The sequence below is a fragment of the Tasmannia lanceolata genome, unplaced genomic scaffold (assembly GCF_043159265.1).
Source record: "Tasmannia lanceolata isolate RefF3 unplaced genomic scaffold, GAP_Taslan_0.1 ptg000007l, whole genome shotgun sequence".
NCBI classification, from domain to species: domain Eukaryota; kingdom Viridiplantae; phylum Streptophyta; class Magnoliopsida; order Canellales; family Winteraceae; genus Tasmannia; species Tasmannia lanceolata.
This window is the reverse complement of record NW_027518684.1, coordinates 15,618,522-15,645,250: the sequence shown is the minus strand read 5'-3', so window position 1 is coordinate 15,645,250 and position 26,729 is coordinate 15,618,522. Positions and strand designations below refer to the sequence as shown.

The 26,729-nt window shown below is 37.3% G+C and overlaps 1 protein-coding gene and 1 pseudogene across 2 annotated transcripts in view; both read left to right on the top strand.

Moving 5' to 3' along the window:
* Positions 1-19,733, top strand: part of LOC143882086 (protein ALWAYS EARLY 3-like) — a 49,408-nt gene extending 29,675 nt beyond the window's left edge. Inside the window, exons 8-21 of the mRNA XM_077385488.1 lie at positions 1,774-2,039; positions 2,132-2,456; positions 6,141-6,224; positions 9,789-10,075; positions 10,230-10,286; positions 13,721-14,047; positions 14,524-14,702; positions 14,816-15,098; positions 17,061-17,303; positions 17,403-17,561; positions 18,049-18,180; positions 18,305-18,502; positions 18,787-19,086; positions 19,364-19,733. Of these exons, the coding sequence (XP_077241603.1) occupies positions 1,774-2,039; positions 2,132-2,456; positions 6,141-6,224; positions 9,789-10,075; positions 10,230-10,286; positions 13,721-14,047; positions 14,524-14,702; positions 14,816-15,098; positions 17,061-17,303; positions 17,403-17,561; positions 18,049-18,180; positions 18,305-18,502; positions 18,787-19,086; positions 19,364-19,570 (3,047 nt within the window). The 3' untranslated portion in view covers positions 19,571-19,733. The remainder of the gene's footprint in view (positions 1-1,773; positions 2,040-2,131; positions 2,457-6,140; positions 6,225-9,788; positions 10,076-10,229; positions 10,287-13,720; positions 14,048-14,523; positions 14,703-14,815; positions 15,099-17,060; positions 17,304-17,402; positions 17,562-18,048; positions 18,181-18,304; positions 18,503-18,786; positions 19,087-19,363) is intronic.
* Positions 19,734-23,764: 4,031 nt separating this feature from the next.
* Positions 23,765-25,632, top strand: LOC143882085 (putative glutathione S-transferase; annotated as a pseudogene). Its single transcript, XR_013252097.1, has 2 exons — positions 23,765-24,309; positions 25,163-25,632. The product of XR_013252097.1 is annotated as a putative glutathione S-transferase (transcript).
* The last annotated feature ends 1,097 nt before the right edge of the window (positions 25,633-26,729 follow it).

The window sequence follows — 26,729 nt, the reverse complement described above, 5'->3', positions numbered from 1 at the left end:
GTTGATAGCTATAAATCAAAGGGCACTGAAAATAACCCTACCACAAACATCACCATTAAGCTCACATCCTCTAAGTGCTTGCAATGGTCCCATGCTTTCACCCTTTATGGATGTGGTCGAATAAAGATGGGATTTCTTACCAGGACTACACGACTCAAGGCAGGTATTGTCGGTGCTGAAAAGTGGGATGCCGATAATTCCATAATTCTTGGTTGGCTCGTCAACTCTATTGATATTGCTCATGTAGTTATAAACAATTCACTCCGGGAGCCATTGTAAAACTAGTCCACTTCATATAAGCCTCATCTATCCTCTTTTGTATTGGCTCAACTGTGGGCCAGTCAAAGCTGTCTGATGTTCACCTATTGTAGGGTTTCCTTGCCTGGCTAGATGGTATTGAAGGACTCAAGTAACCCCATTGCAAAAACTTGTGCTTTTATGAGGCAACACTTCAAGACCTTGTTTGATAAACCTTTCGACTCTATCTGTACGTTTCATCTTCCTTCTTTAAGAACAAACTTCAGAGAATACTTGTTATTTGATGTAAAAAGAAACTAATTCGGCTCCTCTAAATTCTCTTACTGTCTCTCTTGTTTCTTATATAATTTTGGGGTACTTCCAAGCCCAATATCAACTATTAAAGTAGTGCCTGAATCTAGCTTTAGATCGTTTACTCTCTGGATATTATGAATATAGATTCAAGTTTTCCTTTTCTACATCTAATCAGGGATGTGATCAAATTTTTTCTATCATTTTTCATGTGTATTAACTTTTCTTGTTCATGATTGTCGAGCGTACACCATTCCTTCTATGTTTGACAATCGATATTTTGAGCTGCGTATAATATTCTAATGTGTTATTAGGCTAGACACATGCACGGATGCATTGTATCTACTGTTTCTGTTTCCTTTCTTCATTTCATTTTTTCCTTCAGTATCTTTTAATGATAGAAGATGTTCACAGTTAGTTGTGTTTAAGGTTAAACTATATGGTTTCTTGTGCTAGATCTGGCAATTTGATCATTTTATCAGGTAGTTGCATATTTCTTTGTCTTTTATTTTGGGATTTATGAGGCAGGCATTTTTATTTATAATTTTTTACTTCTTTTGGATATTGACTTGAATCATAAGTTGAGAACTATAAAAATGTCTTGATCTGTATTTACTCCTTACAAAACTCAAAATATTCGAGGGTACAATGAAATCGTGAAATCTATACAAGAGTGGACATTTATAACATTCGCAAGGTAGTTGGGACAGCTTGCATTTGAGACATTTCTGGTAAGGGAACAGGGGCAATGTCCCACTGTCTCCACCAATCAGGACAGTATGTTGGAGTTTAGTTATATATAAAGAGACGAGTCTATAAAATGGTTCTTCTGAGGCCACTGTCACTGTCAAGTTAACTATAGTTGGGATAAGTGATTTGATCCCTATGTGCTCGCTATTAGGTAACTGTTTCTTTTTTTCTTTTCTTTTTATTGTAGGTAACTGTTTTCTTTTCTCTGTATTTGAGTCACTAATGTTATATAGCCTTGTAAAATTGACTTCAGCCCACTTCCTAATATTTGTCTAGGAGTTCCTTGTTAACTATTCTGGATTTGTAGCTGCTGTTATTCAATTGGCACTGTTCAGTGGTCTTCTGTTTCCCATCAAAGTTGATTTTTTAGTATGTTTTTATCATATGATTCTTATGATATAAATGATATAATATTCTTATAATTGATTATGCATCTGTTGGGTTCATACGCAATTACGTTATGTTTGATATTAGGTAGCCGGCCTCGTGCTGTAGGAAAAAGGACTCCACGCTTCCCTGTTTCCTATCCATATGATAAAGCTGACAGGGATAAGATTGTCTCACTAAATAAGAAGGGTAAAAAATCTGAGGTAGATGCCGATGATGACGAAGTTGCCCATGTGGTAGCATTGGCATTGGCTGAGGGTTTACAAAGAGGAGGATCACCACAAGTTTCTCATACACAAAGTAAGAAAACGAAGAACACAAGACCCTCTCCTGTTCAGAGTGGTCAAATGAAGGTAGTTATCTTTCTCCTCTAACTACTATATGTTTCTATTCCCTGTCATTTAAAAATAAATTGATTGATCTATTTTCTATCCGTTAAATTTAGCATGCTGGATCAGAGTTGGCCGGTATGAAGGTCATATGTAATACAATAGAGGACCGATGTGAAGGCAGTTTAGGAAGCAGGGAGGCTGAAAATGGAGATTTTTCCAGAGATACTAGTTATCCACTGGATGCAGAAGGTGCTGGTACGGTTGAAATTCGGCGGAAGGTGAAGAAATTCCAGGCAAAGAAGTCAAAAGTTCAGGAAATTGAAAATAATCATTTTGATGATGTCCAAGATGAAGTCAAAATGGAGGGTAGAGATGGAAAAATGGAGCACTCCTCTCCTCACGGCCCAAGAAAGAGAAGCAGGCAGCTGTTCTTTGGAGGTGCATTGATTAATTCATTCAACTTTTGTGTTTAATTCTTTCTGTTCTAATTTTAGATGTTCCAGTTTCTCTGTATTGTTGTTGTATTTGATTTTCTTTTCTCAAATCAAAATCATTTCTCTTCCCTGTTCTTCCTTGCATATTATCAGGCATTATTCGTCTGCTTGTTATCTCAAAATTTTAAATGGAAGCAAACTTGCATTTTTTGGTTCTCTCTAGTAGAACAAATGAAGAGTTATATTTCTCCAACTTAAAAAGCCTCCATCGTTTGCCATATTTTTTTTTTCTTTTCTGCCCTCACAAATCAATTTATATATATATATATATATGAGAAAAGTGTAGCTACACATACGTGTAGCTAACTTTGCTACACCAACGGCTTAAAATACAGTGGGCCCCACATTGTTTGGGTGATGCAAACCATTCATTTGATGGGCCCTCATATAGATAGGGTGTGCCCAAAAAATCAGCTCTATAGGATCATCCCAACCCTACGATTTGTGGAGGCAAAAATGGACGCGTAAAAACCTTCACAAATCTGTCCATTTTTGCCTCCACAGTTTGAAGGGTGGGGATGATCCTATGGAGCTGATTTTTTGGGCACACCCTATCAATGTGAGGGCCTATGAGCCTATCAAATGAATGGTTTGGATCACCCTATATATATATATATATATATATATATATATATATATATATATATATTTGAAACGAAATCAATATATTTATGTTAAATAATGAATAAAACAGGTGATAATTTTTAAGATTAGAGACATCATATTCTTCACTGGGAGCCCACCTTCTTTTTCTCTTTTTTGGTTTTTATTAGAGAGATGATTAACGACTACAGAGAAAGCAAGGCTCTAAAATGAACAAAAATCAGTCGCTTAATATACATACTGATGAATAGAAAAGAAACAGAAATACTCAATGATCTTGACAGAATAAAAAAAAGGGCGGCCCAGTGCACGAGGCTCCCACCATTGCGAGGTCTGTGGAGGGCTAGATGTACGCAGCCTTACCCCTGCTTTGCAGAGAGGCTGTTTCCATGACTCGAACCCGTGACCACCAGGTCACAATAGAGCAACCTTACCGTTGTGCCGAGGCTCGCCCTCTAATTATCTTGACAGAATATATCATAATTTTCATATCAATGATTGTGCATCCTCATGAGCTTGTGGTAGCCAAATAGACTCGCTGGTTCCTATCTCAAAGTCCCATGGGTGTCATATTTCTTGTTATGGGACCAGTGTGAAGGGTTCTGGGGACAATGCTATTATGATGTGTGTTAAAGAGTAAAAGATTAAATAACACCATCTCAAACAACTTAAGCTTTTGGAGTAATTGGTAGTTTCACAATGTGTTTGGAGTGCTGTCATGTATGGTGTTCTTTTACTATGAAGCCACTCCAAGGGCTATTGTAATTGTCAAAGTCAATGCCATAGAGTATGAGGTTTCAGGTGGGATTCAATAATGGTGCGGTTGGTTTTTTGGAGTCCTTGTCCTTTACATGTGGCATGTGTTAAAATTGGTTATTCTGTCTTTCATTGTTCAGGAAATGTCACATACAAAAAAAGTCCCATGGGTTGACAAAAGTATTATTATTAACGTAAAATAGATGGGAAGACAATACAAACCCTATAAGATAATGGAACAAACACACGTAACATAATTGTATGAGTGATATCCCTGTGAAAACCGAGATGTCAATGTATCATGGAAAGCTTTTCAAGGATATCTTTATGTTGATCCTTGACTTTTACATGTTCACTTTTTGGTTTAAACTATTGGGGTTTTCAACATATGGAGATTAGTTATATTGATGTAATATGTTGTAGTTGGAATGGATGGAATCAAGGATGTCAATTTGCGTAAATGGGCAAGGCAACTGTCTCTCAGTGTTCGGAAACAATGGTGACAGCCCCCCAGTTGACACCTATGTGATAGCCTAGAGGACATATGGGGCATAAATTTAGATGAAAAACTAAACAATTGAAGCAGAATTAAAGCAATGAAGTATAGGGAAACCCTAATTCACTGTTTTGTGATGCAGATGAAATACTGTGGATTCTGGTCATGTATACCCTTTCTTCTTCTTCCTTGTCGTTCTCCCTCACAATCATCATATTCTCAATCTCTATTATTCCTCTTCACTAGTAATGATGCACCTTCCTTTCTTGATCTTAGTTCTGTTCCTACACCCTAATCTCAGGAAATGCAGAAGGACAGGGGAAACCACCGAAGTTTTGAAACTATCATGATAAAACCTCACTGATTCATTAAAAATTCTCTGCCGTGTTCTTGCAAACCCCCTAGCATAGGGATTTGGTTCAATAAAACACCCTCTTTCCATAGAACAATGATTGTGAAGATGGTTTTAAGTATGATAGAAATGCGGGTGAGACTATGACAACGGCAATACTGATAATGCCGACTATGGATGATGATAGCGAATTGGTCGGTAATGGATGATCGTGACAGCAACTTAGCAGTTGGAAGGCGACGAAGTGGGGTAGAACAAAGTGAGAGAAGTAATATAAATTGCAAATATCCTTATTCCTTTATTTCCTTGTCTTGTTTTTCTTTGATATGGAAATGTACTGGTGTGAAACATGTCTGAAATATTTTTGTGGGCTTGTTATTGTGTGCATAATGGATCTGGACATTAAGATTCTATTGTTATAAGAGACTAAAATTTAAATAAAATACAAAAATACAATATGACTACAGTAGTATGGACTGGTTAACTAAACGTGCAATTAGACAAAGACTGACAAATTCTACAGTATCGTATAAACATCCATCATAAGTCCTAAGCGAACCACAAATGGTCGTAAACTGTTAACTTTCACCTCAGCCATCGTAGTCAGACAACCATCATAGGTACTAAATGAATTCTTAACAAGTCGAAGGCAACGTAATACTCCTCTCTTTTCTCTAGAGTCTAGAGTCTAGAGTCTAGACAGTCATCTTTGTTGTTGCTATCATTTTCAACATTCCTTCTCTTCAAGGTATGCTTGTCTTCCTTGGTATATTACGAATTGACTTGTTGCACTTCAATACTTTCTGATGGAGAAAAGGGAAAGAGAGAAAGAAGAGAAGAATGAAAAAGAAGAAAGGAATTGAATTAATGGAGGTTGTAACTCTATCCCCGCGCCCCATATGTTTATATAAGATTGAAGGTTCATAATTACATAAACTGCCACTATGGCCATCCAATGTTACATCCCATTCTACTAATGGCAATAAACTTAAGAAGTACTGATCTAGTAGTGCTAACTTAAATATTTAACAATTATGTTCATTTAAAAAAAAAAACACAATTATGTTACTTATACTTTGGAAGCTATATTTAATATTCTTGGTAATATGGTCTATTTGTTTCATTGTCCCATCTCTCTCTCTCTCTCTCTCTCTCTCTCTCTCTCACTGACTATAACTTTTTTCTTTCTTGTACAAATCTAATGCTATTATGTAACTTGTGTTTGGTTCTTTGTAATTCGTTTCTTTTGCTTAGCTTTAAGACACTTGCACTTCAGCGCATTTTAATTTTCTTTATATATTTTTGTTATGAACCTTTTTGATATATGTGTTCAGTAATCTTGCTTTTGTTTACTTTTCCTCTGAAGCTTGGAGTTGGTAATGTTGTTTTCCCATTCATATTACTTTTATTTCTGTATGTAGACGAGAGCTCCGCCTTAGATGCCTTACAAACGTTGGCGGACTTATCTTTAAATATTCTGGGGCCAAATTCTGTCGTCGATTCAGGTAAGCGTTTTATGCTTTTATATGTTGGTCTGGTTAATGTTAGCCTAAGATGGGATAAGGAAAATAATGGTTGTACGAATCAATGTCACATGGTGGATGCTTTGTCTCTACTGAACTTTTTGTCCGTGATTTTTTATTTTTATTTTCAATTGTTAATAAGTACATGTTTCATGTTTGTTTTCTAATACTGTGCGTCCTAATTTATAGAAAATTTTAGTTTGTGTAAACTTAATATGAAGGTTGGTTTGAAGAGTATTTTTTATCTTATCATCTATTTTTAACATTTCTTCATGGTGCTGTTTAGAGATGAAGACCGACACAATATCTCATATTGGAAAGTGCATGATGATGCCCATAATCGAGCAATGGATTTAGAGAATTTGGTCAATCTAGTCCCAAGATTGATCTGCAAGGGGAGTGAGCTGATGATATCATATTGACACCAATAGTGGGCCTTGATGGATGCCATTCATCATGAAAATTAGTGGAATGGGGCCTTCAGGTTGCTGGGAAAACCAGAGGGGAGGTTGAAGACGACCCCTGTCGAATGATGGGGATGGTGTCGCATGGTAATCCAACATTGGGGGTGGATCAGGCATATGTTCGCAGAAATTCAAATTCGAGTTTTGAATTTCAAAATATGTTGATAGTGCCGATTTTGGTTCCTATATCTGAAGGACACGTGGAGGTTCCTACTTCTATAACATCGAGCACTTTCTCGAGAAGGGTGAGTTCCCAGGTTTCGCCACGGCCAAAGCGAAGCGTTTTGTCAGAAAAACCCGGTACATATACATATACATATATATGTATATGTATATGTACCGGGTTTTTCTGACAAAACGCTTCGCTTTGGCCGTGGCGAAACTTGGGAACTCACTATATATATGTATATGTACCGGGTTTTTCTGAAAAAACGCTTCGCTTTGGCCGTGGTGAAACTTGGGAACTCACCCTCCTCGAGAAAGTGCTCGATGTTATACACACACACACACACACACACACACACACACACAAACGAAGGCGGAGCTGTTGAGTCCAGTTCCGAAGGCTCTCAAGTCGACGTTCCGCAGGCGACACTTGCTTGCCATACTAATAGGGGCTTCCCAGCTCGAATGCAATTAGAGTGCAAGAGGCGTCTTCCCTAAGGTGGGATTCCTCTTAGGCTTCTAATCCGATTTGACTTAAAATTTTCGATAAATCAAATCACTTTGCGTTGAGAGCCTCAAAGGCAGTACAGTGATAACTGTGTTGCCAACTACCTGGCAGCCTCTATTAGGGTGGACCTGGGCCCAAATCCAGGAAAGGAAAATGGGCACCTGCCACATTTTGGGCTTAAGGATCCCAATATAAAAATAGAAATTGGGCATGCGCCATAACTTGAGCCCAGAGGTTTTTTCTGCGGCATCAAGAAATACCATGCCTAGCTTTGGACTACCCTAAGAGGCCCATTCATACAGACCTAAGGGAATTACGAGGATTGAATCTGGACATTTTTTTTTACCTAGACACTGATATGATGGAGAACAAGAGTTCCGTAAGGGAGTGGCCGGAACCTCAAGTAGAGATTAATGAGCTGACGACAGTTTCCTCCCCTGCTAGAGAAGTTGAGGTTCTCACTGATGCGGAAAATGGTGTCACTCCGGCATCCTAGGAGTTTTGGGATGAAGTTTGCGACCAAGTACCTTTGCCAATAGAGTCTGCCTCTAGGCAAGAGAAGGTCGATTATGACTCCCTTGTGTTGATGCTTCTTGCCAGGGAGTTTGAGGGAGGCCCTTTGACGCAGTCCGGAGCCCGCAAGGGTGCCCAAGTCCAAAATGTTCTCAACCAAAAAGAAAGGGATAGTTCTGGAAATCCTCATCCGGAGGCAACAGATGCTACCCAATGTCACTAACCATGGAATCATTCGACGCGACCAAGCCACAAGCTTGATTTGTAGGAGGAATCACTCAACTCCAAAGCAAGTAAACTTGCAGAGAAATATTTCAGAAAGTCTCTCTCCTATTCTCATTCATATTTAATTTATAGAGATTACATAATAAGACTTGTAGTCCAAGACTCAATAAATACTTGACAATTGATACATTTTCATGACACTTACAATTTACTAGATAGTCAAAGCATAATTTCAAGGTAAACAACCTACAACTTACTAGGAAATTATTAAATCTCGAGTACTAAATATTAAAGACTCAATACCAAGTTAAAATCAGCCATATGTGACTCAATTATGCTCCTGTCATTTTCCTGTGCTTGAGAAAAACTCAGCTTCGAGTTTGAAGTTGTAACAAGAGATTGAGAAAAGAGAAAAGTGAGTTAGGGCTGTCTCCCCATCACTGATTTATTTATATATTGAAAGAACGGTACAATTACTAGAATGCCCATAGGCTTATTCTAACACTCCCTCTCAAGCTGGAATGTATAAATTATACATTCCTAGCTTGCTACAGATGTCACTCAACTTTGCTTTATTCAATGGTTTTGTGAACATATCAGCCAATTGTTCTGCAGAACAAGGAAATATAGCACATATCTCCTCTTTCTGGATTCTCTGACGAATGAAATGACAGTCGACTTCGATATGCTTTGTTCGCTCATGGAAGACTGGATTTGTCGCAATATAGATGGCTGCCTTGTTGTCACAACATAACTGTGATGTTTTCTAAGTTCTAAGTGTGTATTTGTGCTTATTCTAGCATTTCTTGCATATGTTTCCATAAGTTTCCATAATTTTACAGGATTTCCATCGAAATTTCTGTTTCCGTGACGACTGAAACCGAAATCATAATTTAAACACCTGTGGGAGTTGTGGAGCCCATCAAAGTTTGCAGTTTGGTCTTTCCTTCTAATTATTGCAAACAGTAGTGCTAACTAGTTTTTGTTGTACTGACTTGCAATATCGATATGCGTTGAGTGGACCGAGTAACAGTGGTTGACAGTTATTGACAATGCATCTCGAACTGTATTTTTCTTCATAATTGCAGGAAATGCCTCAAGGTAGCTCACACCATGCTTTCATATGAATGGTTGGCGATAGGCATTTTTGTACCTATTTGTCTGACAAATTTAGAGCATTTCTACATCACGGCATATCTTTTTCCTTATCCAATGAGTGGACCTCAATTGTAATTTTTTGAGAGCATCTTCCTCTCCTTGTCTCTTGTACAAGTTCTCATTTGAGTTGGAGTTTTGATTGAGTTTTGCCTTGCTAAGTCAATCAAAACTCCTTTGACTCATTAGTTATTGAAAATTAACTCCATCATTCATTGACCCACTCAAGTCAACTTCTTGTTACTATGGACGAGCTGTCGTCCGAATCCGAGTTTTGAAAGACTGGAAAATTGTTTGTGCCATATAAAACCTCCTCACAAATAAAGGGCTCCACCTCCGATTTAAATCTAGTAAATTAAAGTTGGATGCATTTTAGGGAGAAACTTATATTTTCTGTCTTCTAGAAGAACTTATTGTGGTAATTTCAAGTTTTGCATTATACCTCATTAGCTACTATGGTCATTTTTTTTTTTTTTTCTGATTATGACTTCATCTTTATTTTTTGTGCCATCCTAGAGTCGTCTGCCCAGGAGAATGAAGAAAAGAAAATTTTTGATATTGCAGAGAAGCCTAATGGTCCTGATTTTATGTCTGCAAGTTCTCAAAGAGACAAACCTAAAATCCCAGCACATAAAGATAAAGTGCGCCCGTCAATGGATGGAGTTGGCATTCTTTCCCTTAAAAGTACAGAACTGGGAAAAGATTTATCACTCAATGTTCCTGACATTTCTGAAGCAAAGCAGCGATCTTTCCAGTCTACTAGTAAAATGCAGAAAAGAAAACGAAAGTCGTTAGCCACAAAAGTAAGATTTGAATGAAGAAAATGTTCATCAACTTAGGTCTGCTCGTATGTTGAATTTCATTTCATTATGAGGAAATAATGATGTTCGTAGGTGTCTCATCTTGTGTTGGCCATGAGCTTGCCCTAACCATATCCACTTTATTTACCTGCTGCAGATTCCAAAGGCTGACTTTCATGGTGATTCTCATCTGAGAGAATCTCAGAAGAATGAGGTAGGCAAATCTTTTCTGCCTTAATTCTTGGCTATTGTTTGATTCATGTTTTTATGGACACAAAATGAATGAAAAACATCTTATATCCCCGCTTACTAATTTCTCTTTCTTTCAATCTTCATGGCATGAACTGCAAGTACTTTTGAGATTCAAATTTCATGCAATAATTGCGTTATTTTATAGTAATGAAGTGTTAATTAACACACTTGATCTGGCACATGGGGTTGCCATATGTGAGAAAATGAAAAAAACAAGGAAAAATAAACAAGTGAATGTGCTCTAAAGCAGGGGGCTGTAAACACTTTTTTCACATATTTGTGTGAAGAAACTCCAGGAAGCAATGATAGATATTGTGGGAAAGCTTTCAGATTGCTCAGCGGATATCTGCAATTATGGTCTTATTGGCCAATTCCATTTTGTCGGTTACCACTTATTTGCTGGATGTTTGTGCCAAGCCTACATGGCTGTCACTGATATAGTTGTATCTTGTTTTTGTGGCTTTGCAGCACTACAGACCAAATTTTGTTTTTGTTAGACTGCTATAGTCCGAAAAGTTTTATTTTTTTCCCCGAACAAGTGAGAATAGATTAAAAAGAGGGGCCTGAAAAGTGAAAGTAAATACAGACACAATAAAACAAAGGATAAAAAGCTAGTCATCTGGAAGAAATTGAATATTCATACACTACAGCATTAATTTTCTGCATAAACTACCCCTAGGCATGCAGTTTGGCATCTTTAGTTTCTAATTGGTGCTTCAAAGTGCAAATATTTTATGGGAACTGTTATCTACACGCCTTCCTTTATTGACTCTCTAGGGCATAACGTAGAACGCAGGGGCAAAATGTGGAACACAGCCAAGGTAAAAGGGAGTCGACTCGGGGGAGTCCACGATGATGCGGGGCGTGGGGGGGGGGGTGTGGGTTGGGGGGGGGGGGGGGGTGAGTTTTAAAACTATGTGTTTTCATGATATGAGAATGAGCTGTTGTTTTGGTCTACTTAACAACTCATGCTTGAGCTTATATCAATCTTTTTGAATGGTTTTTGGATGGAAAATACCTTAGAGAAGGGCTGTACTAAAATTTAAATTAGGAAACACCTCTATTTTTATTGCACTGGTTATAGATACTCCGGTAGTGAAATTATATGGTGTAGTGAGTAGCTGCACGTAATGGGTGTATGACATAGTTGCCACCCTTGATGTTTGATTCAACGACATCTTCTTATAAAGTCGGCTGTTATTTAATGAAATATCAAGGGTGGCACTGTGGTTACTTGCAGTTACTTGTGGACACCTCTACTTAATAACTCATGCTTGAGCTTATATCAATCTTTTTGAATGGTTTGTAGATGGAAAATACACTTGAGAAGGGTTGTACTAAAATTTAAATTAGGAAACACCTCTATTTTTATTGCACTGGTTATAGATACGCCGGTAGTGAAATTATATGGTGTAGGCGTAGCTGCACGTACACGACATAGTTGCCACCCTTGATGTTTGATTCAACGACATCTTCTTATAAAGTCGGCTGTTTTTTAATGAAATATCAAGGGTGGCACTGTGGCTACATGCAGTTACTTGTGGACACCTATGATTTAGCCGACACTGAAATTGTCGACACACGTGTCCTGTCGTGTTCGACACGACACGCGTGTCCACACCCCTTTGGACACTTTTAAATGTATTGCTAGGAGCATGGTTTTAAATTTCCGTTTCGGAACTTACTGAAACTGAAATTTTGGCCGAAAATTTGAAATTTCAGCCGAAATCCGACGGCATATTAAAAATAATATTTTATTTATTACAAAATTTTGGCCAAAATTACCGAAATTTTGGGAAAATAATAATAATTTAAAAAACGAGATTTTTGGTCAAATTTCCTAAAACGAAATTTTGGGAAAAACAAAATTTCGACCGGTCGAAATAAAGTGCCATTTCGGGTATGATTGATTTCGGTTTTGGTCTCAGTCCGAAATTTCGGATTTCAGTCGAATTTAAAACCATGACTAGGAGTGTTTGAGTCAATGTCGGCGTGTTGGACATGTATTTGTGTAATAATCAATAGTTTTATGTGGATGTACATGTCATCATTTCTAGATTTTTAGATGTTGCCATGTCAGACAACTCATATCCATGTTGAAACTTGACACACGCATCCATATCGACAAATTATGATTATATATATTTTCTATTTTAGCCGTGTCCCTGTTTCTAAATTTTGGAGGTTTGCCGTGTCCGACACTCATGTACGTGTCCACAAATCATAGACACCAAATAATAGCTCCATGTTGGTCTATAAATTTCCCCTTTGTTTATCCTATTTTACACCTTGTGCGTGGCTTTCAGCATTATGCTGTATCGTGTTTCACTAATCATTTTTCGTCCAAGCAATAGTGTTAAGCATATTTTGGTAATTTTTTTGGAAAACACTTTGGCCATAAAAACTATAATAATGCCTCAGCAAGATAGTTCACTAAGAGTGAATTGCTAAAAGACATTCTTATCTATGACTGCCTCTGGACTTCAGCCTGTGTTCCAATGGGGGGTTGGAGATTTCCATTTACATCACTTGGGATGAAGTCATCTTTTATTCTACATGGAGTACTGATTTATTAAGTTCATAAGATGCTTCTGATTTTGACATTCAATATTTACAATGGTTGAAGCAGAAAAAAGCTATTCTAGTTCAATAGTCATCTCTGTATTTATTGTGTCTGTATTTACATGGTGATAAGTTCAATAGTCATCCTATGACCCATGCACACAAATGTTTATGCAGATAATTAATGCTGCATGGGAAAAAAACAAAGCAGTAAATCACAAAAAAAGAGAGAGAAAACAATGGGAAATAAAGAAGTTCTGATTGAAAACTCAAAGTAGGCTCTTTGTACTGGGTTTATCCAAGTCTTTCAGTGCATGTTTGCTTAATGGTATTGTTCATATGCTTCAAGGCCAAAATGTTCATATTTCTGGAAGCCTTATGCTGATTTTCTCTTTGATTCTGGTTTTATTATCTAATCATTCTCTCTGTTTCTCTTATTCTGGTTATTATAAAAACATTTGTTATGAGTTTGTTGCAGAACACTCATTTTTCTGATCCAGAGAAATGTTGTTTTATGAAAATTTAAATTCTGCTCTTGATCTAGGTATTATATGGATTTTTTTTGTTTTATGTCTAACGTTTTGTACTTGGTCTTAGCATTCCTTCTCTTTTTCCTATGTTCTACATGTTTGATTTCACATATCAATGTTTTTTCCTTTATTGCCTATACATTTTGATGTTAAGTTCTTTGTAATTGTCTGATTGCTATATTATCATGTAACTGTGCTTTCCATGGGAAGGAATCATCGATATCTTTTGTACTGTTCGATGTTGTATCTTGTGTGCTCGTGTAATGGGCATCTGCGGTTCTAATATGTCTTCACATATTTATAGGTGTCAGCTGAAGAAGACAGGGGATCAATGAGTAAAGAAAAATGTTTTAATCAAATTCTTCAATTGTCAGAACAAGGGAAACCGGTCAGACCACCAGAGCGTTCTTTCAGTGCTGATCTGGGAAGAAGAGGGAATGACTTAGCTGAATCAACTGTAGAAGCTTCCACTATAAACCAAATTAATTTACCAACAAAACTCAGGAGTAGGCGTAAGATGGATCTACAGAAAGCATTGGACTGGAAGGAGCTGAGACCTTCTGAAAATCTTGGCAATGAACGACCTAATAGATATTCACATTCAATCCATGACAGAGAAGTTGATCTTAAGGTTGGAATACGCTCGATCCTTTAAATTTGCAGAAACCTATGATTTGGCCGACACTTCGAATTTATTGCCGACTCACGTGTCCTACTATGTCCGACACGACACCCGTGTTCACACGTGTCGACACTCCTTTGGACACTTTTACTTGTATTGCTGGAAGTGTTAAACTTAATGTGGTGTGTGAGGACTTGTTTTTGTACCATGTCAAGTGTGACATTCTGTTTTTTATTGAATATTGTGTTTACCTCATTTAGACAACTCGTATCCATATCGAAACTGAACACACGAATCTATATCCACAAATCATAATTACATATACTTTCTATTTTAGCTGTGTCCCCTCTAAATTTTGGGGGTTTGCCGTGTCCGACACTCCGTGTCCGTGTCGACACGCGACACTCGTGTCCGTGTCCACAAATCATAGGCAGAAACTCTAATTTCTTCAACCTTTTAACCATGTCGTGTTTAATTTATTGCAGAGCAAGCTTTCTCATTGTCTTTCATCACAAATGCTACGTAGATGGTGTGCTTTTGAGTGGTTTTACAGTGCAATTGACCACCCATGGTTTGCTAAGAGAGAGTTTGTGGAGTACTTGGAGCATGCTGGATTGGGTCATGTTCCAAGGTTAACTCGTGTTGAATGGGGTGTCATACGAGGGTAATTTGCTTTTATATGCTTCTTTTATGATTTTGAATTGATTTCTGTTCTTTCCATTTATGATATTTTTGTTGGCATCACTTGTGATTTCTAATGTATTTGTGTCATTGCAGTTCTCTTGGAAAACCTCGACGGTTGTCCAAACAGTTCTTGCGGGAAGAAAGGGAAAAACTTGAAAAATATCGTGAAAATGTTAGAGCACATTATGCTGAACTTCGTACTGGTGCTAGGGAAGGGCTTGCAACAGATCTACCTCGACCATTATCTGTTGGACAGCGTGTTATTGCTATTCATCCTTCTACAAGAGACCTTCATGATGGTAGTGTGCTAACCGTTGATCGTAACAATTGCAGGGTTCAGTTTGATCGGACTGAATTACAGTCGGAAATTGTCATGGTATTATTTTTTTAACATGCTAATTGCTTTGAGTTTACATTATTGTCATCTAAGAACCGTTTCTAATCTTCCTGCATAATTTATTGTCATTTTAATCCGAAGGAAAAACACATGGCAATATTGATTGTCTTTTTTCTTTGTATGATGTTTACTGCTAGTACGATGAGCTGAATCTCCTAAATGAAATGAAGAAAAAGCGGTGGGATGGGGAATTTTTTTAATATCAGTTACACAAGTTTAGTAAAGGGAGTATTGTAGTAAATAAAAGACCAAAAGTGCCAAATTCTCAGAGAAGTACCACTTTTCATTTATGGGAACATGCATTCGATATTGTTGAGGATTAGGTGCCTGGATCCCCTAAACCCCCCAAAACTTAGTGTATGGTTTGACAAGGATGTGTAGGTCGATAGGTATTTGTATCTGCCTATTCGTATTGGATTCAGGGAGTTGTCAGGTCTCTGATACTATTCGGACCCCCATATCAATAGGCCTACGGAATTGCAGGTGTATCGGCTGCATATGGCAATACACGACATCACTCGGATGGCCCTTACATTGGCTCAAGATATGTGAAATGAATAGCGTGGACGTATCAGATAATACAGACGTATCAGATAATACCCAATGTGACTCGGTCGCTATGGCTCCAATAGCTTGAGAATACGTGAATAGTGAGAAATGCTGTGTTTGTATAACAAACCAGCCTTAGCCTCTTTCTTTTTATTTTTACCCGTCTGATTTCATCTTTGAAGGATTTATAGTCGTATGACATACCAAAAGCTCAATATTAAGTGCTGATACCTGAACTTAGCATCAAAAACTCAATTTGAAGTGCGAATTGATGATTTGAAATTTCACTTCACAAAATTGAGGATTTTTTATTAGACTTAAAATTCCCAATTCTTTTTAATTATTTTGTGATAAATTAGTTGTAATACATTAAAAACATACATGATTTACGAGTGCATGCTTTTGACATGATTTGATGAGATTTGGTAGCTATTGCCCAGTGTGACTCGGTCGATCTGGCTCCAATATAGGCTTGAGTAACACGTGAATAGTGCGAAATGCAGTGTTTGTGTAAATTAAAAATAACCAGCCTCAGCCTCTTTCTTTCTATTTTTTCCCATTTGACTCGATTTTTGAAGGATTTATAGTCATATATATATATTTTTTGATCAGTAAGCTGGGGTTAGGCAAGACCCCGAAGATTTATAGTCGTATGACATACCAAAAGCTAAATTTTAAGTGCTGATACCTGAATTCAGCATCAAAAACTCAATTTGAAGTGCGAATTGATGGATTGAAGTTTCAGCTTCCCAAAAATTTAAGCATTTTTAATTAGACATAAAATACCCAATTCTTTTCAATTTTTTGTGATAAACTAGTTGTAAACCTGTAATATACATTAATAACATACATGGTTTTTTCGAATGCATGCTTTTGACATGATTTGATGAGATTTGTTATCTATTTATGCAATTTCTCTCATTTTAGTAAAATTCATTTTGCTTCTTTGACATTTTTAATTGTTTTTGGTTTTTTTACTTTTATTAAATGTGTAGTTTTATGACTTTATGAGTACTTATTGAATTCTGGTAACTTTTTTCTTTTCTTGACACTGCAGTTAATATCTGATGATAAGCGCATTATATCTTATTTTTTATACATTGCTGAGACCATTGATTTTGTTTTAACCATCTAATGCAACGGACATATTTGGCTTTCTAGTCTTAATTGCTTGGATGTTCTTCATTAACTTCCATGATAACAAAGTTGCGGCTCTTATCATTTAGTTGTTGAGCCAGTACTGTTACTATGCGTTTCTTGAATTTGTTTCTGAATTGTTATACATCTTCAAAATTACTTTTACTGCTTTTTATGTGTAGTATAATTGGTTATTTCATTGTTTTTACACTGTTTCTTCATAAAATCTGTGGAATAAACCCTCTTTCTTCGCAGGATACTGAATGTATGCCTGTAAATCCACTGGAAAATATGTCAGAAGCTCTTAGAAGGAAGAATGTTTCAGTGGATAAATTCCATGAGAACTTGAATGATCCAAAACTGCATAGTCTACCCAAAGATAGGAAAATTGATGGGTCTATGAAGTTCTTTTCAAGTGAAAATTTGGAAAATGGGGATGGGCCCTCACATCTTGCTTTATCAAATTATCCCATGATTACCGCGATGAAGCAGGCAAAGGTTTGTACTGCATTTGGAAACAATATTTACCATTAACTGGTTTGTAAATTGGTACTTTCATAGTTGTGAAGTTTTCTGAACAGAATTGTTAATGTGCAGGGAGACACAGTTGATTCTGTTGTGCAGGCTAAAGCTGCTCTAAATGAAATTATTTCTTCACAAGCAGCAAATGGTCATCCTTGTACGTTAGCACAAATCCAAGCGAAGGAAGCTGATATAAGAGCTCTTTCTGAGGTGACTCGTGCTCTTGATAGAAAGGTCACCATTTAATACTTCTCCATGCATTAATTCTTGTTGGTTTTGCTGGATTATTTTCTCATGCTAGAAGAACATAGCCCAATTATTAAAGTTTTGTTTTGGCATATTGTTAGGGATTATATCTAAAGCTCCTTTTGTTTTTCTGTACTCTTATGCTCAGTTCTTCGTTCACTTGATACATATTTAAATATCAGCAGTGTTTCCTAATCTCTATCAGCAGTGCTTCCTACAAATGATAGTATCAGCTCCTTTTACTTAGTGCTTATTTAAATATAACGGTATTTATGTTGTTGTCTTCAGTTTACATTGTACATAATTCATGTACATGCACAGTCATACATAATTATCCAATATGTGAAGTAATCTTCTTATGGTTGTGAAGTAACATCAGAAGCTCATATAGAAGCACTTTCAAGGCTTCTTTGTCCTCGTGATTGACATAAAGTGTTTCGAATTAAGTTGATGTGTTCTTTATTATCATTTGTAGGAAGCACTTCTGATAGAGATGAAGAACTTGAATGATGAGGAAGTATTGGGAAATCTGAAAGATGGAGATCTTGAGCATTTCAGGAAGTACTGTGCAACAGTAGTCGTACAGCTGAAGGAAGCTAGTGAACTGGCAAGTAGCTTTCGCAGCTCATATTTGGAATTTCTTTTTCCTTTTCTTATTTGTATTTAAATTTCTTTATTAGGCAAATATTGCATTACGCTGTGTTTGATTGTCAATTTCTCATTGCTTGCAGGTGGGTTCTGCACTTCTTGGTTTGAGACAACGTAACACTTACCAGGGAAACTCTCTGCCTCCATCAGTCAGCAGACCCTTGGGGAGTTTGGGAGGATCTGTTGGGCCACCGAGCCCTTTTGATTCGGGTTCTCAGGTAGTAGAAATTGTTGACAGATCGAGACGGAGAGCAAGGACAATGGTAGATGCAGCTATGCAGGTAATTCAGGGGCTTTTGTAATGGCATTTGCTTTCAATCTTGACCGGCAAATACTTTTCCACTGAAAATAGGATAGCAAGGTATTGCTTGACAGAGTTTATAACCTGGTGAACCATTATTGTCTCCTTATCTATTCCTATTTTCAGATGACCAGTAATTGTTAATATGTGAAGAAGATTAGTTTTTGTGAAATTAAACCTTTTATTATATATGTTTACGCTGTGTCATAAATCATATTGCTTATTCTTGTGGTCTGATAGTACTTCATATGACAAAAATTTCAGGCGATGTCCTTATTGAAGGAAGGTGAAGATGCTTTCGTGAGGATTGGAGAGGCTTTAGATTCAAAAAACACTCAGTATTTTGGAGCTGACAGTGCTGTACCAGTAATGAGATCTCACACCTCTCCAAAACCAGGCCATGGCATTTCAGCTTATCAGGATCAAACGACATCATGCACGACAGAGCCAACAATAGCAGTTCATTCATCCAGTCCAAAGATGAGCAATTCTTCTGATGGGACTGAAGAACAACTCCCTTCAGAGCTTATTTCATCCTGTGTCGCTACTCTGCTCATGATTCAGGTAATTTCGGATGCTTATGTCACCAAAATACCCTTCCTTTCTAATGGAATATTTGGATTTCATTGAAAGCACATCATTCTTTCTCAACAAATGGCTAAGTTGGCTTTAATTTCTTAGTTCAGCAAAATCCATGCATTTCAAAGATTCAAACTCTGTACAATTGCTTGGTCAATTTTGATTATATATGACTGAATCAGGACCTTTTTTGGGTTCTTTTTTTGCATTTTGATTTTAGATTAGATTTGATTATGATGTTTAATATGTCTTCAACATGCAGACGTGCACGGAGAGACAATATCCACCAGATGAAGTGGTCCAGATACTGGATTCTGCTGTTACAAAGTTACAGCCGTGTTGTTCTCAGAACCTTCAGATTTACAGAGAGATACAACTATGCATGGGAATCGTCAAGAACCAGATCTTAGCACGCATACCAACTCAGAGTAACATTCTTACCAACGGAGCTCTCCACACTGTAAAATGATAAGTGAGGCCCATTTTTAACCCCTTTGAGCTACTATTTGTGTTTTTTTCCCTTTCTTTTTTCCCCTTGTCATTTGGGGAAGTAGATGTTTCTATGCTATAAATAATTAACAATGGAAGACATGGGTTTCCAGTCTTTGCCATGCAAATTCTGATGTTAGACATCTCTTTGGGTATGTTCAGTTGCACTTATTTTGAGGAAAGGAAACAGAAAACAGGCTCTTTTTTCCTCGGAAAGCGCTAAAATGGTCATTTAGTTGACGGGATAAGGAAAGCGCCAATCTGAAGTGGAATCTGCCGAATCCCACATGGCAACTCACTTTCCGCCATTTACAATCCGTAAAAAATAGTCGGATTTGTCACGGATTCTCGCTAGGGAAAGCGGAAAAAATCTAGTCGCGTCCTCTTTTTTTGGTTTTGAGAATACGAAGCCTTGAACCCACATATCTTCGTCATCATCTTTGGTATGTGGAGAGCAAAACTGCTGCCATCTTCTCCAATGCGGTGGTTTTGCGATCTCCACTCCACTTTCCTCGAGAGGCAAGCTTCTTACCTCGTCCCTCTCTCCTCTTTCCTTATTTTATTTTTTATTTTTTCTGTTTTATTGGTGTTTTATCGCCATTCTTTAGGAGTTTTCTCATCAGTTTCAGATGGGAAAGAAGAATGGGTTTCATGCACATTTTAATGGGGATTTATCACCATTTTTTAGGGGTTTTCAGTTTCATATCTTGGCACTACCTGAAACTCTTTTACAGAAAATGCACATTTCAATCTTTTTTTATTTCTTTATCCGCCATTGCAAAAACCCCTAATCTGCTTTTGATTTGATTAGATTTCCCTTTGGCTTTCTGATTTTTGCAAAGTTCTTAAATATGATTAGGGGTTTATATGATGGTTCGGATTAGGGTTTAAGTGAAACCCTCTTTCATATGTTTTGATTTTTGAGCTTATTTTTTGAAACCCGTTTCAGATCTTGTGTGAAACCCCCTTTCACAATGTTGTTTCTTTACTGTTTCTTTTCCGTTTCCTGGCAACTGAATGCGCACTCCTACTGCTTTCTTAGCAGTTTCTTTTCCTTTCCATTTCCTTCTGCCACGTCATTTCATTTTCCTTTCCGTTTCCTGCGCGCAACTGAACAGACCCTTTGTTCTTGTCTGTCTTAGAAAAGGTTCATAAATGTTTCTCAAAATTAGCTTCCTTTGCCTATTTAGTTTAGAAATCTTGGAACACTCCTTGGATGTCTCCTGCTTGTCTGGCTTTGTTGGTGATGTTGAGTGCTTGCCTCCTCTTACGAAAATCCATGCAAAAAGCCACAAGATTTCTTGGAAACAATGTTTTTTTTTTCTCTCTCTCTCTTCCTTTCCATTCTCTTTATATTGATATTGACACCCCCTACCACTACTCTACGAGGAGGCTGACAACCAAATACTACTTTACCACTATTCTACGAGGTAAGTTCCAGGTAACTACAAGACTTGTTGCCTCCCTGTTGACTACTTGCACCACTACTGCTGATTGATAGTCAGTAACTACCAGCAACCAAACAGAGCCCAAGTCCTAAAAATGTATTCTGCTGACTATCAATCAGAGTGTTGCTGATATATATCACAATATAAAAATAAAGTTTCAGATTTAAAATTATTTTAAATCACAAACTTTACAAAAAACATAAAAGAGGAAAATGATTGTGCGCTCGAGGGCATATAAGCTTATATGCGCTTGAGGGCACAAACACATGGGTCCACATTTTTTGTGGTGATCCAAACCATTCATTTGCAAGTGTGTACAAAAAATCAGCTCCATAGGATGATCCTATGGAGCTGATTTTTTGTACGCACCTTATCTATGTTAGGGCCTTTCAAACGCTTTGGATAATCGTAACAATGTGGGCCCACATGATTTTTGTGCCCTCAAGCGCATATAAGCTATATGTGCTTGAGCGCACAATCATTTTCCTCAACATACAAATAAAGTTTTATGTGGCGGAGCGGGTGGTGTAAGAGTGTTGGAAAGGACTCTGTTGGCACTCAGAATTGGATGCAAATAATCGTAAATTTCCAGTTGAGTAAAAAATAAGTACATGTTTAGGCGTTTAGCAACCATGAAAAATTATTCCAAGGAATATTCGTGTTCCGCATTGTTTGAGAGGAGTAGAGCTGCAGATGGGGAGGAAGAGACTTGAGTTGGTGGGAGTGGAGAGGAAAACTAGTGAAAAAATTATACCTGTTTAAAATTGGTTTTTTATTTTTCCACCTTTTAAGAGCTCCCCTCACTCCCATCCTCTCAAGTTTCTCCTTTTTCATGGAATATTTCTCCACGTTTAACAGCAGCTTGGTTATGACATCACTGCATACGCAACATTGCAGATTTGGTCAAGCAATTATTTGTAACCTTAAAATGATATTTCCACCCCTTTACCTGAAAATGACAACACAGGAGAAAGTAGTGTCATTAGACTCATTACTTATGAGTGAGAGTGAGAGTGAGAGTGAGAGAGAGAGAGAGAAATTTTTTAGGGCAAAGATAAATTCGCACCACCCTAAGGATCATTCGCAACCCTTAAAGTTAAAAAAAAGCTTTATAGTCTACCACTTACTCTCCTTTACAAGGGTGCGAATTATCCTACAGGGTGCGGATTTATCATCGCCCTTTACAAAAAATAACTTCTAATTGTTTATAACTTCTAGTATTATTTAGGGGTATTTTAGTAAAAATAAGCCATGTTCATGTTTCAAACTATTTCAATACTGTCATTCATTGGCGACTTGTACTAGTTAATTCCATTTTACCTTGGTCAGAATCTTGTCCAGGTCGACCTTTTGCCTAAATAGTAAATTAAGATTTTTTACTCTTTCCTATTCACATCCTAACTTATTTTTAAAATTCAATTGTGTACAACTGAATTTGATCCGACCAACAAGGGATTTGAATGTCATATCATGACTAAGACATGGGGATCCATTGACACCCCTACTCTCATGGCGTACATGGCAATAGAAGGAGAACTCTCAAGGAGCTCTTTGACACCATATGGCAGAAAAAGACAGTCAGAGGTTGTTTCCATTGTTTATAAAAGACTATCAGAACAAAATTGATGAACATCTCCAAACAGGACAACCAATCCCCAAAAAACAACTTACTTCCCCAAAAACCACAAGGACTTCTATCTCCCCATTGAACTGCCTCAATTTAGTGGTCTACCATGAGGTTACATTGTCTTACACGATGGAAAAAAAATCTCATATGTGAGATTTTTAGCCTTGTTTGTTTTGAATTTTGTGAATTAACACAAAATCAGGGCGCCGATGGTACTCAAAATCCAAAATGAACAAGGTTTAAGGCATGCAAAATTTAATGCTTCAACTTCTCTTGGTAAAACCTCAAATGCCTATTTGGTTTGCAAGAAAAGGGTGGAAAGAGATGGAAATGAAACTATTTTCCAAGTTTTCACCTCTTTCTCTTGCTTGATAGTAGAAGGAAAAGAAATCAATCACAGATAAAGTCTTTAAATTTTATTATCATCAAGCTCTCTCTGTCGAAACCACTAATCATAACTTATTAGTGAACCTCATTGGCCATTGTTAACCATCACTTAACTGATGTGCTTTTTATTTTTTCATGACATAGGGTATCCCATCCCAATTTTTATGGCAGGACTATTCCCTATCGATGCGTGCAATCACTAGTAAACCAAGCACATCGGGTAAGCCCCGGGGATTCGAACTCACGTCATTGGGAAACATACTCATGACTTTAAGCCAAAGAGCCACACCCGTACGGGTTCCGATGTGTTCCTATTTATTTTCCTTCTACAGCATGCATCCAAATGAGAGGAATATCTTTATAGGAGAAAGCTTTCTCATCCATGTTTGTTATACGAAACAACAAAGAAGTTTATCCTGAAAAGAAAAGGAAAAGAAAAGAAAGCCTTTCCATGATGAAATTGCAAGAAAACATTACCGGTGATTATGGTTAATTTAGCAGTATATGATCATAAATTCCATGTCCTTGAAAGTAAAAAATGAATAGGATTGGTTCAAGTTATCTTTTTTCGTGCCTAAATAAAGTAGAAAATTTTAGAAATATTTTTCCTATCATTTTTTTTTTCCAGAAAAATCTTTGAATTCAAACAAGATACAAACAAAGCTTAATAAAGGAGGCCTTATTGTGTGGTTGGCCATTGGCGGATGCAGTGGTGTCAAAGTAGGCTAACTTGATCAATAATCTTTAGCAAAGGACAATGTGGGTCAAAACCCCGCGAAGATCCACCAGATCAACGGTCCCAATTACACCACATCCTATAGGGGACCCACTTTCAGATTCTCCTCTTATTTGAAAGTTCATTTCTCAGATAGAGAAACCATGCACTGCTCCTCACTATAAATTATAGAGCAGGGCAGGGGCTCATAGCATCCTAAAAATTTCATTACAATGGGGGAATTGAAGTTATTTGGACATTCTATAAGCTTTTTCTCCATTTGAGTTGAATGGGCTTTGAAGTTTAAGGGGATTGAATACGAATACATTGAAGAAGATCTCACTAATAAGAGTCCATTGCTTTTGAAGTACAATCCTGTGCACAAAAAGATCCCGGTGCTTTTGCACAATGGAAAACCAATTGCTGAGTCACTAGTCATACTCGAATACATTGAGGAAACATGGAAAGTAAATCCTTTACTTCCTGAAGATCCTTATGAGAAGGCTAAGGCGCGCTTCTGGGCGAAATTTATCGATGAGAAGGTAATTGTTTTCTACCTTTTCTGTTTTCTGGGTTTTTAGGCCATGTTTGGCTCCATTAATTTATTTTCCCATGGAATATTAGTTTATCAAGTGGTTAGACTTTAGAGAAGGCTAGGGAGGGTGGGAAATGATATCAGCACAATCCTGTTTTAATAATTGCACAGACCAAGCTTGTCTTTTCTTTTTTAATTGGCTTGTGAGAGCTTTTTGGGAACTGTATAACCTTTTGGGCCTTTGGCAGCTCTCTGCTCTTTTTTATTTGGTTGGTAAGTTGGGATTGAACCACCGACCTCAAGGTCAAAGAGTAAAGCCTTACCATTGAGCTAGAGGCTCAACCCCAGCTCTCTGCTTTTTAGCCACTTCTTACCCTCTCCTCATTAATAATGAGATATCAAGTCTCTTCATCTCCTACCCTCCTTTGCCCTCTCCTAGATAAACTAATATACCATTGGAAAAACAATTCATGGTTGCCAAAAATTGGCCTGGAGTGAAACTTTTTGTGCAATTTTTTGTGTGCCAACAGACAAATTGGAACCCATATCCGAGTGGGTTGTAAGAAAATTTCCAAAAACATATATAGCTATTTATTGGAAAAGCAAGCAATTATGATACAAATTTTCTTTTCCAAACTTGTCCAAATAATCCTGAAATCCAAACAGCCTAAAGAGAAAAACACCTGCACTTGGTTTTTTCTGAATTTAGGCCATTTTTTTCGGAACTTTTCTCGAATCTTTTACAATTTGCCTTGAAGAACAATTATTCTGGAGCCAAGATTTTCTAACTATTGATAAAGCCATTGATCCCAAGTTAAAATATTTAATCATTTTTCTTTGAATTATCTCTCTTGATGTAGTGTTTCTCTGATCTACGGTCCATTTTCATTTCACAAGGAGAAGAACAAGAAAAGGCTGTGGAATCGGCATTGGAGACACTGAAAATTCTGGATGAAGAGATCAAAGGGAAGAAATTCTTTGGAGGAGAGAGCATCGGATATTTGGATTTGGTTGCTAGTTGGATTTCTCATTGGCTCCCTGTCTTTGGCGAATGTTCGGGTGTGAACTTACTCAGTGCAGAGAGGTTTCCATATCTCTATGCATGGAGTGAGGATTTTATTAAGGTGGATGCCATTAAAGAGAAGTTACCACCTCGAGAACAACTAGTTTTTAGATACAGTGCATACCGCAAAAGCCAGCTTGCCGTAGCAGAGAACAAATGACCAGTTCATTGTTGTTCCTACATTATCATTATAGTATATGATTGTTTTTTATTTATGGCCACTAGAAGTATGTCCAAATCAAATAAATGAGTGTTTAAATTTCTTCTCTTTATATTGTAAAACTAAGATTGTGCTGCGTGATGGAATCATAAGCATGCGATTGACCAAAATAAATGCGAGTAGAGATCGGGCATAAATACCCTGTTCCATGGTTTTTGGATCTTTTGGCAAAGATATTTTTCGATCCTGAGATGATTCCGAGTGTGGTGTGATTATCCCGGGAACTGATTATCCTTTACTGCATCTCCTAATATCTGGAGCAGTTTTCTACTCTCTACATGCTTCCATATGTGTATTGCAATGAGGAGAAATAACAATCCTATGTGTAAGAGAAGGGACCAATCCTACATTTATAATAAAAAAGGAAATGCTGGGGTCCATCCATTTTAGACATCTGTTCCTCAAATAAGCCCACTTACCTTATTGTTCTTACTACGGGTCCACACATATCATTAACCAATTTCCATAACCTTCCAACGTGAACATATGTGGATAAGGTGTTCCCGAGTCAAAACTTTATTGATCACTAACCGTCGATGAGCCAATCTGGATCACTCTTTCTGAATATCGATGAGCGAACCAGATTTGAGGCCTTTTGGTGAATCTGCTATTTGAATTTGAACCTTCTGAATGACTCTAATGATCATATTTGAATCTTATAAGGGAATCGAATATTCGAATCTAGTCGCGTCAACAATCTGGTTGTGGTTGTAGTACCCTTGACCAGCAAATGGGATTCTTGGTGCAGCCCCTAATAATCCCAATTCAGATCTGAATCGCTGAGGCCATGAACCTTTTCAGTGCTATCAACACTAAAATCAATTAAACATCTCATCCATGGATCATCGTCAGACCTTTGCTTCCGTGTCTCTTGATAATATTAACCAACAGTGGTTCCCAAATACTGAGGTCACCAAACGCACGACTGTCTATATTTAGTCTCTCACCTCTCGTTATGATTATTTGGTTAATCATCACTTCTTAGTTGCTAATGGATCTCCACTACTCGTCACTCACATTGGTACTACTACAATTCCCACTTCTCATGCTTCTCTTCCTCTATAATGTTTTACGAGTACTGGCTATAAAAAAGGAATCTAATCTTTGCAGCTTAGTTAACTAGAGATTTGGACTGCTTATTGAT